The sequence below is a fragment of the Cyrtonyx montezumae genome, unplaced genomic scaffold, assembly GCF_038088225.1.
Source record: "Cyrtonyx montezumae isolate F1298 unplaced genomic scaffold, pur_monq_1.0 scaffold_7, whole genome shotgun sequence".
Classification (NCBI taxonomy): domain Eukaryota; kingdom Metazoa; phylum Chordata; class Aves; order Galliformes; family Odontophoridae; genus Cyrtonyx; species Cyrtonyx montezumae.
The window spans coordinates 30,701,510-30,719,520 of NW_027072078.1; the positions used below are offsets into that span (position 1 = coordinate 30,701,510).

Genomic DNA, 18,011 nt, shown 5'->3' on the forward strand with positions numbered 1-18,011 from the left:
CTCAGGGGTTTCCACGTTCGTTGAAATGATTAGAAATGAAATACCGACTGCCCGTGGTTCCTGCATTTATGTACGATGTACTGCCTGAAGGAAAGAGCTGCCTGATACCGGTGCGCATCATCTCTTGCCTTTCGCTGCTCGCTTTATCCATGTATATCCAAGTGATGGGGAGAACACGAACAGGCCTTCTTAGTAAGGACTCTATATCGATGCAAATAAGGATTTAAATACATGCAAATCTACGCTGGGTTCATCGGCGCACGTTGTACTGAACCTGCTAGGTTGGAGCAGTTTCTTTTTCCCCTGGTTTTGACTGCAATCAGATCTCAAGTCTTTTCTTGCAGTCAGACTCAGAATTGATCTGGAAAAGTGTACCGTGATGCTTTTAAGCTGATTTTTAAAGCATCGACTGGAGAAAAAAAAGTAAAAATGCGGTGGTTCACAATGAGTTTTCTGGCGTAGCTGTCAGGCTGTCATCTTGCCCCAAAGCTTGGGGGGGAGGTGGTCAGAGCATCATGCACGCCACCTGGAAAGCACTGAGATGCTGCTGCTGAGGGCCAGAGCTCCGTGTGGGGCAGTCTCCTCCTCAGGAGATGCTTGGGCTGCTGTAATGCAGGCCCTGAGGCTGGAGCCCAGCCCTTCTACGTTCAGTGGCCTGCTTTGGGGTGCTCGTATTAAACGGTTCGTGACTGTGTTCTTTCCTTGACCCTCATGAATGCTACTGACCCTATTCTGCCCATTGCAGTGCAGATTTAAATATCTCACAGAAAGACAAATAGCACTTAGTAAAAATACTCAGTGCTTTGTCGCTTATTTTTGCCCCATAAAGGCACCAAGTAAAGCTGGAGGGGAAAAAAAAACCACCAAAAACAAAAACAACCAAATATGCTGCCAGTGAGTGACAGATATAGCAAACTTTCTTTATTTACATACAAATACATGTACACATATATTCTGTATATGTACACATATTCAAGTGTATATACATACATGGTTTCCACATACTCTGCAATGACTAGCATGTAGGGTTTCCTTTTAATTGCCTACAGTGCTGAGTAAAAATACATGGCAATAAAATCATGGCTTACAGCTAAGTTACAAAAGCACCAGACACTGAACTCATAGCAATAAATCCAAGCTTATATACAGCGAGAACAAGGACACGCTATACAGAATACAAAGTAGAACACCTTGTAGGAGTCAACAGTAGAAGACAAACCGAAAAGCATTATTTAGAGCAGGAGAGACTGTGTCTGAAAAGAAGGAAAGCAGTTAGATTCTTGGCAAAACGAAACCACGCGTTTGAATGGGTCACCTGAAAAAGAAACAACTCAATCGTTACGTTTGTGTTTTAACAGTAAAGTTTTTTTCTATGACATTTTACCATGGAAATCAGAATTGAGCTCATGAGTGAGTCCTTCTGAGCTGTTGGGGTGCAAGCACCACTCAAACTTAACAGTGCTTCCTTTAAGCCATGCGTAACTTCTTGGTCCCTGCGTGTTAGTTTGATTACAGGTAATAGAAGTGCTCCCTCAGCTGGCTTTTTGCACAGGACCTGTGATATCAAACTGTGATAGCAGTGGTAAATCAATACCTAAAGAAAGGGCAAGAAGTCTGTGCTTGAAGATGCACTGCTGGAGCTCACTGTTATACCAGAGCAAAACCACAGCCAGACCCTCTGCTCCCACACCTGACTGTGATGGAGCAATGCTGTTCTGTACGGGTGCCAGTCCCGATGACTACTTTGTACCCACAGCGAGTGTTTGAAATCTGCTCTAGGTGAAGGTGCATAGATCTGTGTTGTCCTCTTTGTTTTTTGTTGCTTAATGTATTGATCTTAAAAATGCAGTGCTAAGGAAGACAGCTGGGTGCCATTAAGCAGAAAACTCGTGAGTCCTCCTTCTGATGGATTCTCCTTGCCACAACATGGTGCTGGGGCCTGGGAAGCAAGACAGCCACTTCCCCCCAGTGGAAGCTGGTACCGTTTTTGGGCTTAAATGGAGATGATCTTTTTCTGGGGTACGTGTGCTCTCAGTTACTGTGAAACTGGTAGTGGTGCACATGTGAATGCTTGAGAATGATCAAAACCACCGGTGACGATGGAAGGAAGGAATATACACCAAACCTGTGCACCTGGTGGGTCTAACAAGCTAAAGCTCATCGATATCTAATTACATTGTTGCATATTCATGGGCAAGAAGTCTGAAGGAAGAACTACTGTCTTCACTTCAGTGAATACATACAACTACTGCAGCACGTAGAAATGTACTTTCCTTCTTTTTTTTTTCTCCTCTTAGAAATAATGCTTAATATTTATATTTGGACTTGATTCTCTATGAAATTAGTGGGAGATTGGTTCGTTTGGATTTTGTATGGAAGCAGCTGAGAGTCATCTTTGTAACTTGCCCTTTTTTTTGTGGTCATCTCCTAAGGTTCCCAATGAGAAAGAGGATCATTTCCTGCTAAGCGTTGTCCAGTTCAAGTGAAAAATAACCTCACTGCTTTGGTGTGTGCTTTAAAGAACTGATTTTCAAGATCGATGCTTGTTACAGACATAATTTGCTTTGATTTATTTATTTTATTTAATCACATCTGCCTGGTGGTTCCCTTGTGAACGAGGAGAATACTCAAACGCAATGGTCTCAAACAAAAATGATCATTACGGAAACAGTTGGATTAGTTACAGTACAGCACAAACACAGTTACAGTTTTTAAAGACTTTTGAACCTGATAGGAAAAACATACTCCTCTCCAGAAGGTCAATGGAGGTGCTTATTTTCATGACTGATGCTGGATCTCTTACAGTTAGTCACGACTTTGTCAGCCAGAGGACAAGTACGGAGTCTCACTGTGGTAGTTATAATCGGGACAGACCTTTTGCACCAGTTTGTAATCTACGCTGTAAAAAGCGATGTAAATGCAGATCACTTTGAATGGTTTTGAGCACAACCAGGAGACATGGCTTTGGGTCTGCTCTTGGTAGCAGATCTTTGAGGGGTCGAAGTTGCACAAGGCAGTTTTTTTAGCGCGATCTGTTTTTTCGTACTCGATGCGGCAGTTGAAGGACTTGGATTCCTTGGTCTCCAGAGTTGACTGTGGAGATGACTCAAATTCAACCACCTTGGAGGGCGGCACCAGGCTCACAGAAACATTTCCGAGACCTGTGGAGTTATGTCGGAAATAAACACTGAAGGTGCCGTTGCCGTGATCGACGATTTTCCCTGTGATCAGGAGATTCAGTTTAACAGTTTTGATGTTAGAGTGGAAGTCGCCCCATCCAAACATCTTCTTGAATTTCCCAGTTTTTACTATAGGTCTGCGTTTAGTTCGTGCGAGAGATTCCTGAACCTCCGTGATGTTGGACAACCAATCCCAAAAGTTTTCTATGCTGTCTGAGTAGGACATCTGGCCATGTTTCAGTACTGGGGATGGCTTAACAAACAGGCGTAGTGGGTTGATGATCCTGGAGTGGACCACATTGTCCACCAAAGTCTCTGCAGCGTCCTTGTCTTCCCAGTCCAGCACATCTGTAGCTTGTACGACTTGATTACCTTCACAAAATACCTGTTCCAAAACAGAAAAAGAACTGTATGAAGTGTGAAAAGAAAAATGTCAAGCTACAAAAGGAGCCATTAATTTTTACTTTTGTACCACTCCAGTGCACTGTAGTAATGAGTAACTTCTGCAGCCCCGTGAAATCTCAAAGATTTTATTCAGTAGCTTGCAGGAGATGCAAAAAGCTCACTAGGAGCCATCTGATGGAACAAATGCATAAATCTCTGGACAGGTTGAGGGCCATCATGCAACAAGCAAGGCAAGCATGTTTTTCTCACAGTTGTGTTAGATAAAAACGTGCCTAAGGACACAAGAAATCCGCAAACAGTCAAGTTGCACCTCTGTTAAAAGACAGAGTGAAAGAGAAAAGCAGAACTTTTCCATTCTGCTTTGTTATTCTCCTTACTTAACGTAACAAATGCTTTAGGCTTAGAACTCTGTTATCTGTGTGTACTAAAATTGCTTACTATACGTTTGTATTTTTGTTCTTGCCCAAGTTTATGTCAGGCTCTGAAAGTAATCATGGTTTTTGGTGTGTTGGAGGCAAGAGCTAAGCTTCCTGAATATGGCAAGGCCAGGTCTTAAGGAGGGCTGAGCAATTCTCCTTGAAGAGCACATCTTACCTTTTCTCGGAAACGTGACTAGGCCAAGCTAAGTCTATTGCAAAAGAGTTTGCAATCAGAAAGCATGTTACAACATCCAGTGTCAACAGAAAGATGTTAGCTTACAAAAAGGTGTGTCTTAGTAAGTACCAGATGCCCAATTTAATGCACAGGCATATTGCCTGTGTACAGTCTTCCTGTTCTCTCTTGAGTGTGGAGCTCTGTGGAAAATACAGAACTCGAGCATGTGCTGAAGAAGTCAGAAGTAGGATCCGTGTTTCTACAGCCTGGAAATGAACATCTACCTTTCTTCTACCATCCTTGAAGTCTTCAACGCGAGTTTTGTAACGTGTGTTTGTATGTTATTTCTGATCGTTCCCTTTAAGCTTATACCAGAATCTTCACATACAAAGAAAAGATTTTCAGCTGCTTTATTCATGGTTAACCAGCACGTTACCACAGGCACGAGTAACAGGGAAAGATTTAACAGGGAAAGAGCAGTGTTGTACCAGCTGCAGCCCCCCCAGTGAAATACTCCCTCCTCTTCCTCCTGGCAAAATGCTGCTGGGATTACACCTCTGATCCTGCAGGGCCAGGGTCTTCATGGTGGACTCCAATAATGCTAGTAGATGAAGTTTTCACTAATCAGTAGGCAACCACAGTGCTAATTCTGAGATGGAATGTTGCTTAGAGTAGCCAAAACAGGGAGTAAATGCCATCCCACGCTATCACTGAATAAATCTGTGGCTGGATCCATACTTTGGGGTCAGGTATGGCTCACGTAAGTAAATTACTTTCCTCTTCTGATAAGAGAGGGAGAAAAAAGGCACCAATGATCACTCTCAGCCTGAGACCTTGTATGTCAAGTTTCTGCCACCTCACAATGTTTTTTATGGCTGAGCTATGAACTCGGGAAAATAGGAGATCCTAATGGAAGCAATGACAGATGCTTATCTGCACCAGCACAAATAGCTGTCATAACGATGCCGAGGGAAGCTGTCACGGTGATGGAAAGTTCTCAGTGAAGCAATGTCATGTTTATGCATGGCTCTTCAGCCACTTCTAAGCCAGTCCACATGCTCAGAATCAGCTGGGTGAAGCTGCAGCAGCCGGCCAGGGAGTGCTCCCAGCTGCAGCCAGGGCTGGGTTCAGATGAGGCACACGCTCACCCGTCCTTCACCCCGACCCAACCAGAGGCGTCTCAGAGCTCCAAGAGAAGCAGTGCTGCTGCACATCCAGATTCCAGTGGAGACAGAGCCCTGGTAGTGCTGAAATACCCAAAATGTTCTTCAGTGTCTGCATGAGTAAACGGGTTCTGCATGAAATGCTCAAGGCCACGTGAAGATGCGGGCTCCTGTAGTTGGTATCACTGCTAGTAGCTGAGTTGGGAGCAGCAGGAGCTGTTCAGCACACAGGAGGTTCTAACTTTGCTCGTGTCTGCACTGCTCGTGCCTGTCCTTTGGCAAGGGCACAGGAACTTGTCCTTCTGGGCTACTTTTTGTAGTGCTTACTGAAAGCCACGCTATGGCTCCTTGGCTTTTCTCTCCTTCCTTTTACAAAGAGCCCTACAGGGCACTGAGTGATGTGCTACTGGCAATGCTCAATGTATGTCTCTTCTGGGGGCTCTCACTCCAAATGAGATAGCAGAGCATTGCTTTCTCAAGTGCTTTTTGCAGCAGGCTCTGATATAAAAAGAAGAAAAATGTAGTATGAGGTTCTGAGCGGCTGCAGGATGGGAAGCCAGTGGAGCACGCTCAGACAAGTTGTGTTTGTCACATCAGTGAGGTACTGGTGGAAATTACTTCAAATGGTGGGACTGCAGAGTGGTATCATGCTAAACCACTGCCACCGCTTTTAATTACGTGTGTGTTACAGTGAACGAGCAGCTGGCATGCTCACAGCAAACAAGCTGCTTCAGCTGAGGTGACATGGTGGCAATTAAACAGCTTTACAACACACGATCGATGCGATATTTAAGGCACCAATAGCACCGAATCAGCACGGCTACAATTTGTGTCTTACTCATTTTTCCTCCTTTCTCCAACAGATCGCAGAATGTAGGACTCCAGTCTTGTGCAGCCTTCCCTCTCGACTCTGCCCTGCTGCTGCCTTGTTTCACTTGCTGGGTTGTAGGAACGGGGCTGAGTTGTCAGCACAATCAGTAGCAGGAAAGGTGGACTTTGCAAGCCCTGAACAGCAAATGTGTGCTTTTGCAAATGTTCAGCAAGCTAACAAAGAAGAGCCTGCTTCTGCTCAGTGCCTAACGCTGGAGCAGGAACGCATTGTTCAGAAATGTGCATGATATTTTCTGAACGTAAAACCTTTTTTTTTTTTCTGTTCTGTGTGCGTGCAGGACTTTTTCTATTTTAAATAAAGCTTCCTGCAATGAGAGAATTGAACGCTTAACACATCATTTTCTTCTACGCATCGCAAAGGCCCTCCACTCGCTGACAGCTTTTTGCTGTTAGCAAGGTTGGGCCAATGCCCACTTTATTCACTTTGGTTAGCAATTTCCGGGAAATAAAAAAAATCTGTATTAAAAGAATGCAGCGCATGCTGGAAAAAATGGCTTCCTCAGCATCTTCCCATTTCACAATAATGCTTCTCTATAGTGGAAAATATTGCTAGTAGGGTATTTGAAAAAAAATACTAGCTTAGGGAAGTGAGTATATACATTTAAATAGATGGCTGTTGCTGTAGTTCTCTTCTGCTGCACCTGCACTTTCCCTTTCCCACCAAACCATCAATTTCCAAGCAGAGGAAATAATCTAATCTATTTTCAGTATTATGGAGGCTGTAAAATGTCACCAAGCTACCCCCAAATTTCTGTCAGATGATGGATATTTTCCAGTGAGGGCTTTATCTTGGACCCAAGGAGATGTACGGACACACCTTGCTCTTACATTTTGGTACATTAAACACAAGAACAGTTCAAGCCAAAGCACAACATGGTGAGTATCTGTGTGTTTTCAAACTTCAAACCACTGGGTCTTTCTGTGTACTTCGTGACTGCTCTTCAAAAACCTTGCTTGTCCAAGAATGATTCCGATCATGGTAGAGAGGCACAGGATTTAATAAGGTTCCCCGTGAGCCATTTCTATGAAACCAGCCTGTGTTGATGCGATGCTGGTGTTAGCAAAGGCTGGGTTTTTGTGTTTGCACAGTTAAACTCATGCTCCTTCATCTGGAATTTGCTCCCATGCCTTTCTCTGTGGGCAAGACGCTAAATGAAAACATGAGTAGCCATGCAAGAGTTAATGGTTTCGATGCCTTGGGGATTTTTTCCAGGTTAGTCATCAGTCACCAGAAATCATTAATATGGCTTCACCCCTGCCAGGGATCATTTAAAAACTGTCAGCAATTAGCTGAAATAAATAAGTTTGTTGAGATAAAGCAGAGCTGAAGTCCCTGCTCGGCCACTGGCTGGTGATGCAGTGAGTGTTTATCCTGCAGAGGAAGAGGAAGGGGTGGTAGGAGGGAGCTGGAACACACCGATCTTCACCTGCCCGCGTTTTTGCCAGTGAGGAAAACTCATCCTGGGGAGCTTCCAGCAGACAGTGACTCTCTGCTGACTCTGCACTGCAAGAGTTCCTACTCACGCCACTGCCGTAGCTGCATAGGATGCTGACCACTTTGGCTTCCCCCTGCTAATTTCTGCATCTTGCTGCAACAGTAACACAGAATCACCGAGCAGCTTCACAAAAACCTCACTTGGAATGGGGGGGAGAGAAGGAAGAGAAATAGCTCTGCTTTATCTGTTTGAAAATTCAATGATTTCAACACATTTATCATATTTTAAATAATTTATGTCTTGACAGGCCTTATCAATTTTGCAAAGCACGCACATTAACCAGATACAATGATCTCATATTAGCTTTTTCAGCATCTTACACCAGAGCCCAGAAAGATTAATAAAAACTCAGACTGTCATCAATTAAATGGAAAAAAAACATAAAATTGTGTTCCATTATGGCCTTTTTTTTTTTTTTTTTTGCAAGAAAATGATGACGGGTTCTAATAATTCATCACAACAAGCTGAGTTTGAACTTTACTGATTATTAAACACGTTTTTCCCAAAGGCAGAGGCCGTGATGGGTTTTATGGCAGCAGATGTGACTACTGTCAGGAATGCTTCAAGGAATTTAGGAATTAAGCAGTGTCTCCTTTTTGCAGGACTACATGAAAGAGACGTGTTTGTTCTGTCTCATCACAGCCTTATTTTGCAGGATGTTGTAAGCATATGCACTGCAACTGTGGTTTGACTCTTTTACCGCTGCAGCTTCTGCTAGGAATGAAAGCTTTGACTTGACATCCTGGCTTGTCACACAGAAAAATCCCTCAGGATAACCAGATCTTCAGCAGCCCAAACTCATACTCAGGTTTTTGCTTGGAAAACCTTGATCATTTATCCCTTTTCTCCAAAAAAATCTGTGGGGAAATTTAATATTTCCCTTGAGAATACAAGAGATGGTGCAGGTCAGCCTGTGCTGGGAAACAAGGAGTTGCTTGCACTGAATTGAAGTCACTTTGCTTCTGGTCAGGTGTAAGATTTTGCTCTGATTTCTCCTTGTCCCAAATTTGCACTAGGGCCTGACAGCAGGAGATGTGGCTCCCGTACTGGGAAAATAAAGCTCCAAAGAAATGCAACTGCCTTCTGTATTTTACTTTGGTTGTAAGGAAAGCACAAGAACAACTTCATTCGAGATGAAGGAAAGCTAACACAAAGCCCCATATCTGGCTGCACCTGGGGTTTCTTCACCAAATTCTGCACCTGGGAAAGGGCAGCCCTTGGCTGTATGTACAGAGTAGGACATGAAACTATTAGAGAGTGTCCAGAGGGGGGCTGAGAAGATGGGGACTAGAGGGGAAGGTGTGTGTGGACCAATGCAGCACTGTGCCAGTGTGATGCGATGTGATGTCCCCAAAGCCATACCTCGAGTGCCTTGGGATAAGTGTCAGAGAGAAAGGAGGAATGGGAGAATCAAACCATATATCCATGTTTTAATTGAGAATATTTGCATTTTCTGGCATATCGTTATCTGGAAGTCAACTGATGCCAATAAATACTTAAACACCTGCAGGCAACACAGCAGTAATGGTAAGCCTGATGCTTTCCTTAACTTCTTAGCTATTTGCCTTTCAGGAGGCTGTCACAGAAGGTAAGGCAGGAAATAGACGCTGGAAACATAAAAGCAAATGTGCAGACTCAGTGCTACCTCTCCCCAAGTAGCAGCAAGTTCCTCTTTCATTCTAGCTGCAGAAATACAGGGATTGAATGAAGCAGGTTCACTGAGCACTACCCAAAAGTGCTTTGCTGTTTTTCTTCCTGAGATCCGAGAGAGAAAATCTCTGTCTACATCCATGTACACCTGAAGGCTGGAGAAGTTATCAGGTAGGTTAGCAAAGCGCAAAATAATATTTCACTTAAAACAGCACTTCGGTAAGGAAACAAATTTACAAGGAGGAAGAAGCAGAAGCAAAGACAGAAAATTTGAAGCCCACAGTTTGAAGCCTACAATTAATTCCTTTTCCTAAAAGTGATTCGGGGAAAGTATTTGCCATTTTTCCCTCAAAAGCCCTATTAGTAGTTCTAGCTTAAGTGTTAGGGCGTGGAACACCTCCCTTATGAGGAAAGGCTGAGACACCTGGGTCCATTCAGCCTTGGAAAAAGAAGACTCAGAGGGGATCTGATCCACGTCTGTAAATATTTAAGGAGTGGGAGGCAAAGGAACAACGCTGGACTCTTCTCAGCAGTGTGTGGTGATAGGACAAGGGGAAATGGCCACAAACTGCAGCATAGGAAGTTCTGCACCCATGCGAGTAGGAACTTCTTCACAGTGCAGTGATGGAGCACTGGCACAGGCTGCGCAGAGAGGTGGTGGAGTCTCCTTCTCTGGAGATGTTCAAGACCTGCCTGGACGCCTACCTGTGCAACCTGGGCTGGGAGCTGCTTTGGCAGAGAGTTGGACTCGATGATCTCTAGAGGTCCCTTCCAACCTACAATTCTGTGATTCTGCGTTCCCTCCAGCCTCAATTGGACAAATGGCACAGGTGGCTTTTAAATGATGTGTGTGCCTCACATTGATCTACCTTTCTGCTGAACCAATGGAAAACTTGCTCTGAGAATTGCTTCTTTTCAAAACTACGAGCACAAATTCTGCTGCTGAAGACTTCACATTGTTCTATTTGGGTTTTTTTTCTTCCTAAGTTTAAAATAGAGATTTTTGAGATAAAAAATAGTTACCTTGTTTGTCTGCAGAAGAAAAAAGCTCATCATTGTGACTGATGTTGATTAGATACAGATATTGGTATTTCTATGTAGTTTTTGCTGTTTGAGAGGCATCCAGCTCTTTTTGAAGAGTGAGGAACCAATAGAACATTAAATGAACCATCCGAAAAGCGGTGTTGTACCACAGTACATAATCCAGTTTCAGTAAGATACAGAAATCTGAGTTGAGAGATATGCATACGTAGGGAGGTGAAACGGTTAAGAAGAACATGTAGCTGATCCCAGGACAGAAAAGGAAATGTTGTGGTGTGGCTCTGAGCCATACCTGACCTACTTGGCAGTGGCTTCAACTGTGTTAGACATGAACTGTCCTTCAGCAAAAGAAGCAAAAAGGTCATCAAGTCTCTGAAATACTAATGGGATAATCTATCCAGATGGGGCTTCTGAGGAACTTCTGAAGTTAGGTGGCTAAAAGCTGAAAATTTGAGTTTAAAAATCAAAGAGAGCTTTTTTCAAGAACAGTCTCTAATCCCGGTGAGGGGAAGGGAGAAGATGAAAGGTGACCTGGGCCTGCAGGTTTCATCTTCAGCAGCTGTGTTCTGGCCATTCCCACGTGTGCCAGGGATGTTTCTTCAGGCAGGCATTTTCCAGCAGCTGTTGCCAGCCTCTTGCCCCTACACAGCCTGCTCTCTGAACTGGCTTGGCCATGTGCCTGATGCAAACTGTACTAAGGGACCAGGCCAGCGTTAAGAAGAGAACACCATTAGTGCTGGAGAGGACCAGTTGCTTAAAATCCCAGCTGTACTCTTGCAATCTATTCTGCACTGAGCTTCTCTGGTGCTATGGATACATGTATCAGCTTAGGGGACCAAAACTTGTGCTTTAGGATGAATCTAGCATCCCAGACAATATGGAGTTGTTTTTAGAAGATATCTCCTCCACCTGGTGAGCCTGTGAGGTGTCCCAGGTGCTTCCAGTCTCCACCACCACACCTGCAGGTACTGCTCGACAGCTCATAGGACTAAAACCCACAAAGCTTTCTCTTACACTGAATTAAAACAGGAATGCTCCAGCAGTTCCTTTGCCAAGGCAGCACCTGCTGACTGTTCATCTGTTGAACTTCACAGTTAATAATTCTTCCTCCTGCTGATTTCTTCAGTGCCTGGGAGATTTCTCTTTACCTTTGTTGAGACTGGATCATTAAGATACTGATTTCAAACTGTAATTATCTGTTGGCGAGCACTGCTTGTTGAACCAGCAGTAGTGCTGGCATGCTCTTGGCTGCAGGATAGCCCACGGATGCTCCAGTCCCTTGAAGCAGGAGGCACCGAGGCACCTGGATAGAGGTGGGTGTGTAAGGATGTCTGGGGGGAGGTGTTTCAAGAGTCATAGTCACCCATTAAGACTATTTTATGTGGCAGGGAAAGTGCATAAATGGAAAAGTGCTGTGCCTGTTAGAAAGCAACCTGATTTTACTCGAGTTGTCATCTAGGTTTTGTATGCCTTATAAATTTTGAATTAAAAATCAATTACAGAACAGCCCTTAATCTCCTCTTTGGAGTTGATTTATTTTTGGATGAGAACTCTGAAACCCGATTGACCTCCTCCGTGCTGAGCATGACACAGAAAACAGTGATTTTCTATCTCACCGCTCACGTGCCAGATTTGAATTTTTTACTGCGTTGTGAGGAAGAGTTTTAATAATCCAGACAGATTAAAGGAATAAAAGGATGCTCCCGACAACTTCGAAACAGGGGGAAGCTGATTTCTACCAGATCTCAAACTCTGTATTATAACAGCATGTGAGAGATGATTAACAAAGAAAAATATTACAGTTATCTACTCCCTTTGAGAGCCTAACTAATGAACCTCCAACAGCTGCTGTTGAAAAATCAGTAACACTATCACTATCAATTTCAAGACAAAGCGCAGCTGACAGATGTTTGAAGTGATAAATCAGGCTGCACAAGGATTAAAATAACAAGCCCCAAATGGCCTTTAAAAGACAAAGGTGCTGCAGCAAACTATTTTCAACCACTGTGGATACTGTCAAAAGTTAGATCGCTGATACAATTATCTCACAAAACAGTAATGGCCAAAGTAATACGTTATGAAAAACCTAACAATGGCAATACCAGAGCCAAGTTTTTGAAAAGAACAGGTTTTATATTCATTTGCGCTTTTAATGGCAGGGCTGAGAACGCTGTGCTGCCATGAATATTACTTCTGGGAATGAGTTATGAAAAGCGTGTGCTAGGCTGAAGCATAAAATGTAACTGAATTGCATTCTTGTACATTTTAATTAATCCTATTTTAAAGCAAGAAGTTACATTTTAATGGGCAATGAACACCATTATTTAAATAAGGCATACAATTTTTCTGTTGCTTCACTGCGGGCTGGATTTCCTAACAAGCTGTCACTGAAGTGATGGAGATAATGAAAAAGGTCCATCACAGAATAGCTTGGGTTGGAAGGGACCTTAAAGATGATTTGTTTTCACCCCATCCCGTGGGCTTGCTGCCCCCACCAGCTCAGGCTGCCCAAAGCCCATCCAACCTGGCCTTGAGCACCTCCAGGGATGGGGCACCACAAAGCTCTAGGCAGCAGTGCCGGGGCCTCACCGCCCTCTGAGTAAAGAATTCTTCCTAACACCTAACCTAAATCTCTTGTCTTTTTGTTTGAAGTAATTCGCCCTTGTCCCGTTGCTATCAGTGTACTAAGTTGGTCCTTCTCCTGCTTGTAAGCTCCATCAAGGTATCGTCTGCTTGCAAACTTTTCTGCCTTTCATGGAGACAACTATAGCGAGGGGAAAGCTCCAAAATCAGTTTCTGAACTTGATTTCAGCTTTCACTGCTGTGTGCCTCTTGTAACTCTCTGACAAGTAATGGAGGAAATATCCTGTCCAGAAGATGCAAGCTAGATGTCTTCCTGATGCTAGGCTCTGACTTTCCACAGCAAGATGGGGCTGCCTGGATGCCACGAGGCTCCAAGCTGTGCTGGGCAGCAGATCCTCCGCTGTCCTCGGGCTGCAGGGTCCCCTGGTCAGAGCTCCTGGCTGTGGGCACAGCCCCAGTGTGTGAGAGACCACAGGGGTTCTGTAAATTAAATTAAAATCTTTTTTCCCTTTTGAAACCACTTAGCATGAGGTAGCACACAGAGGCACTTCCAGATGTTTTATTGCTGCCTACACACAGGCATGCATGCTGCTTTCCTAAATGAGTTACTCCCTTAAAGATGAGGAAATCATGGACTGACGCCGCCTCTTTTATTAAGTTTGAAGGTGGAACAACGTTGCCCTTTGGCCACCAGCAGTCAGCCCTGCCTGCAGCCACTGTGCTCAGCGCAGTGGGACAGAAGCATTGACTTACACTGTAAGGTCCCATTTAAACCCAACGTTAACCCCTTTTCATTTAGTCAACCATCTTTTGTGCCCCTAAGAAAAGGAAAAACAGAATTCCTTTCAGCCTGAAATTATTTGTCCTTTGAAGATTTGGGAAACAGTTGGGGATTAGTTGATCAAATCCTTTCTAAATGGAAGTGATTTTTAGTAGGGTTTAATTAGAAGTGCTTTTGTCATCTGACCTGTGCCCAGAGGTAACCAATTCATGACGTGCTCAAAGAACAGAAAAGGGCTGAGTTTGATACCTGGGTTGACTGGAAGAATGTCTCAGTGCGTGCCTGGCTTGCTCCTGCTCACTGATTTACAGAGGAGCTTAACGTCTAGGATCTCTGTGCAGAACAGAAAAAGGATCTGAAGAAAGAACGGCTTCCATCAGTCACAATGTTAGTTCTACTACAATAGGCCTTAATACAAATTGCTGCAATTTGCATATAAAAATACCATTTCAAGCCTAGTTACTCCACGTATATCTGTATCAAACAGAAAGGGAATACGTTCAGGGCATCTTCACAGCTTTCAACCTTTCTTTTACCATAAATTACCATGCACATAACCCCAAATATTAATTTAGCCTCATCACAGGATGAAATCGAAGTATTTCAATTAGCATACACAGAATAACATTTCCAGGTTGAATAAAAGAACAACGCTGGCAGGGTGCTTGCAGTTGGTGAAACAAGTAGTAAAGGCAGATGAATCCCCCACTGGCAGTCTAGGACTGGCAGAGATAGGTCTCTAGCACTGTGCTTTCAAGGCACACACATCTAAAATGTATAGCCTAGAAAATGTACAAGCCAGCAGGAAGCATTCTGTTCATATGCATACTAAAGGTGTTTTGAGGAAAGGCTATAAAAACGCATAACCTTAAAAAGTTTTCCCTGTGTTACCATGAATAATGCAAATAAGAATGCATATTTCAGTGGATATCTGTGTTCTAAAAGTCAATGTTTCTATATGCGCTGTTTCCCAAACCTTTGACTGCAGAACCTCAGCAGGGCTGAATATGAATTCAGTTTGGATAAACATTCAATGAGCAATTTCGGCTTTGTTGACTTTGTTGACTTCACTCAGCAGAATTTTGTTTCCAAAAAGTTGAGATGATGTCTGCATTATCCACAATTCTCAGTTGAAACTCCTGCCCTTCTCTTCACCGATCCTGGTTTTGACCACGCGCAGTACTGAAGTGCCTCTTCTGTAGATCGGTGTTTATTTAAATTTCTTTGGTGATTTTTTTTTTTCAGTTGGTCGTAGTCTTGATCTCTTGGGCAGGGAATGAATTTGCTTCCAATCTGCAGTCCAGAATCCATAATAATAAACAAGCCTTACAGGTCACTGCTTATTTCAGGTCCTGTGTAAAAGGGTTTATCGTGAAATAAAGCCTTTCTCATTAAGTACCACATTCTGAATCTGTATAGAAAGCCTTACCAAAATTTATGAATGGGTTTGGGACCGAGGTTATTCACGCTGCTTGTTAACACTCAAAAACTGAATAAACCAGGGCTGAGAAGCACAGAGGATGTGAGATGTGATCTGATGAGCATGAGATACAAGAGCTGACAATGTGTAAGAAGTCAGGCTTACAAAGGCACGTGTTCCTTCTTGTTTTTAATGCATCTTTTCATACAGATTATGGAGATCAAAGAAGGAAAGGAATCTAACTCTAACTGCTGCCTAGACTAAGGCTGGTAACAAGCGTAAGACAGCCAAAAAAGCAACTCTTTAAATGTTTTAAACAGCCTCCACTGCATAGAAAAGGTGGTTCTACAGGGACTGCAAGTAATCCCTTGTATTAAAATTGAATGCGCTGCCTTAGTTGATCAATTACAAAGATTTTTTAAAGTCTATAAATATGTATGTGCATGACTGAACCAGTAATAAAAACGTGACTTTACAAATCTCCAAGTCTCTGCGCTCAGGTCAATAAACTGTGCCACATCAAATAACATTACAAGTCCTGATCTCTGTGAAGTGTCGGCTGGCGGTGATGAACCCTTTCAGGAATGCCTGCAGAGGGAAGGACAAATGGGCTTTGGATCAGAGATTTGTAAATTAATCTGTTTTTGCCGTTCCTCTTGGTTGAGGTGGAGGCAGAGAACCTCCCAGCTGTCCTGTACTGAGAGAATGTGACCGCTGGATCACAGGTTGCTGTCACTTGCGTTCAGGGAACAAGTGCTCAAATACATTGATTTTTCACTGAACTGAAACTTCTTATTTCCAAACTGTGCTCCAGAAAAGAAAATCTTGGCAGATGGCCTTCCAGACAGCAACGGGCTGTACCCATAAGTGTAGATAAGGACATTGGCTGAATTTCAGCCAAAATTCTGGTAGCTGAATTTGGACAGAAATATCTGAACAATTTGGATATGCACTTCATCGATGCCCAATACTTGGAAGGGGATGTTTTCCCTGAGGTGCCAATGTCATGCTTGACTTTGTTGCTTTATCTTCTCTTTTCCTCATGCCTACTACACATGGCAAACCCAGTCCAGATGGGAGGCAGGAGGAGAGCTCACCAATGTTCTCTCTAGATGAGGCCACAGCTTTCCTGGCCATTCCTGGAGGGGTTCATCACTGCCAGGCAGCACTTCACAGACTTGTAATGTTATTTGACGTAGCACAGTTTATTGACTTGAGCGTGGAGACTTGGAGATTTGTAAAGTCGTGTTTTTAATACAGGAATTCCCTCACTGCACATAGTGAAAAGGGTGTTCAGCCATGTACACACAACACAGAGAAAGTGATTAGTTTGGAAGAACGCAGGCACTGAAGAGTTAAAGTTTGAAGTTCTACATTTAGAGATGTATTTGATTTCTTGTATGTTAAAGCCCAAATCTAAATGTACTACGGCTGGGTCACTTCTGTACTAATGATCTTGCATTTTAAGGCTGCATGAGGAAAACATTCCTTCTAAGATGCCAAGACCGATACAGCCAATGAAAATATTCAGCCAGGAGCATCTCAAAAGCACGTGGTGAGTACACATGAGTGCAGATCTGAGTTGTCATGTCTGGTAGCCACAGGACTCATGCAAACAACTGACAGGTGTGATCATTTCAAGAGCAAACTATAACATCAGGTAGCACTGAGATATTCTGTTGCAGAATGCCAAGAATGCCTTTGCTTTTAATTATTTATATTTTTTTACATTATATGATAAATAACCGAACAAGAAATATGTGCTTTTTTTTGCTACACACATGGCTTCAACTGAACAGCTCTTAATTTTTATTTTTATTTTTTACTGTATGGCTGATATTGTAATTAAACCTTGGTGTACACTTTGGGAATTTTTAAAAAGTCTTCTGAGCTGTGCTGCGCAAAATACTTCGTACAGAACCATTCCTTTTCTCATTCCCTTCATGTGTACATTATTCATATGGCAGACAGGGGGAATCAAATCGCACAGCCTACAAAAAGAGTGAAAAACAGAGCCTTGCTTGCTCCCAGTAGAAAAGAAATGTAGCGTCAAGACTTGAAACTCATTTCCAATTTGCTGTCTTCGTAACACATTCTCTAAACAGCGCATTATCTCACACACCAGATGTGCAGCAGTATCTAGGTACAACGGGGCGCGATAAATGTGGAATTTCAGCCTTATTTCTTCTTTTATGCTTCAAGTCAAATCCTTGCTCTGATTGTAATTTAGGTTTCTGTCTTGTTTTAGTGTGGGGTTTTTTTTGTTTTTTTTTTTTGGGGGGGGGGTGGGAGAGCAATGGGGAATTTGGCATTCAATTACAGAAATGGAAAAAGAAGAATCACTGGGGACTGAGAGTATCTTAAGTTAAAAACACAAGAGAAATCCACATCCAAACGTCTAATTTTATTTAAATTGGTGTAAAACTAGGGCTTAGAAACAACTTACGCTGATGTGATTAATTCCACTTAAGGGGAATTTGGCCTCAAGACAACAGTCTCTTGGCTGACACGACAAACTGCATTTGGAACTAAAATAGAGCGGAGGATCCCGAAAGTTACTTGAATCGCTGTCAAATGATATTCTGCAAGTACTGTTTGGATATTAAGTAATTGGAACATAAATAACTCATTCATTTTTGTGTTACTAAGAGGTGCATCGATAACAAAAACAATTACTGCTCTCGCAGCTGAGCCGTGGTAACCTCATAAAGCAATCATAGGGTGTTGTGAGAGCATGTTTCTCATGTGTGAGTAGTCACCCTCACAAGAGAGGAAATGAAACTTAGCACCGGGCTGAATATAAAAGCT

At 43.0% G+C, this 18,011-nt stretch overlaps 1 protein-coding gene across 1 annotated transcript in view; it reads right to left on the reverse strand.

Annotated features, from left to right (window-relative positions):
• Positions 1–2,417: 2,417 nt before the first annotated feature.
• Positions 2,418–18,011, reverse strand: part of NXPH2 (neurexophilin 2) — a 29,507-nt gene continuing 13,913 nt past the window's right edge. Inside the window, exon 2 of the mRNA XM_065750372.1 lies at positions 2,418–3,564. Coding sequence (XP_065606444.1) covers positions 2,821–3,564 — 744 coding nt within the window. The 3' untranslated portion in view covers positions 2,418–2,820. The remainder of the gene's footprint in view (positions 3,565–18,011) is intronic.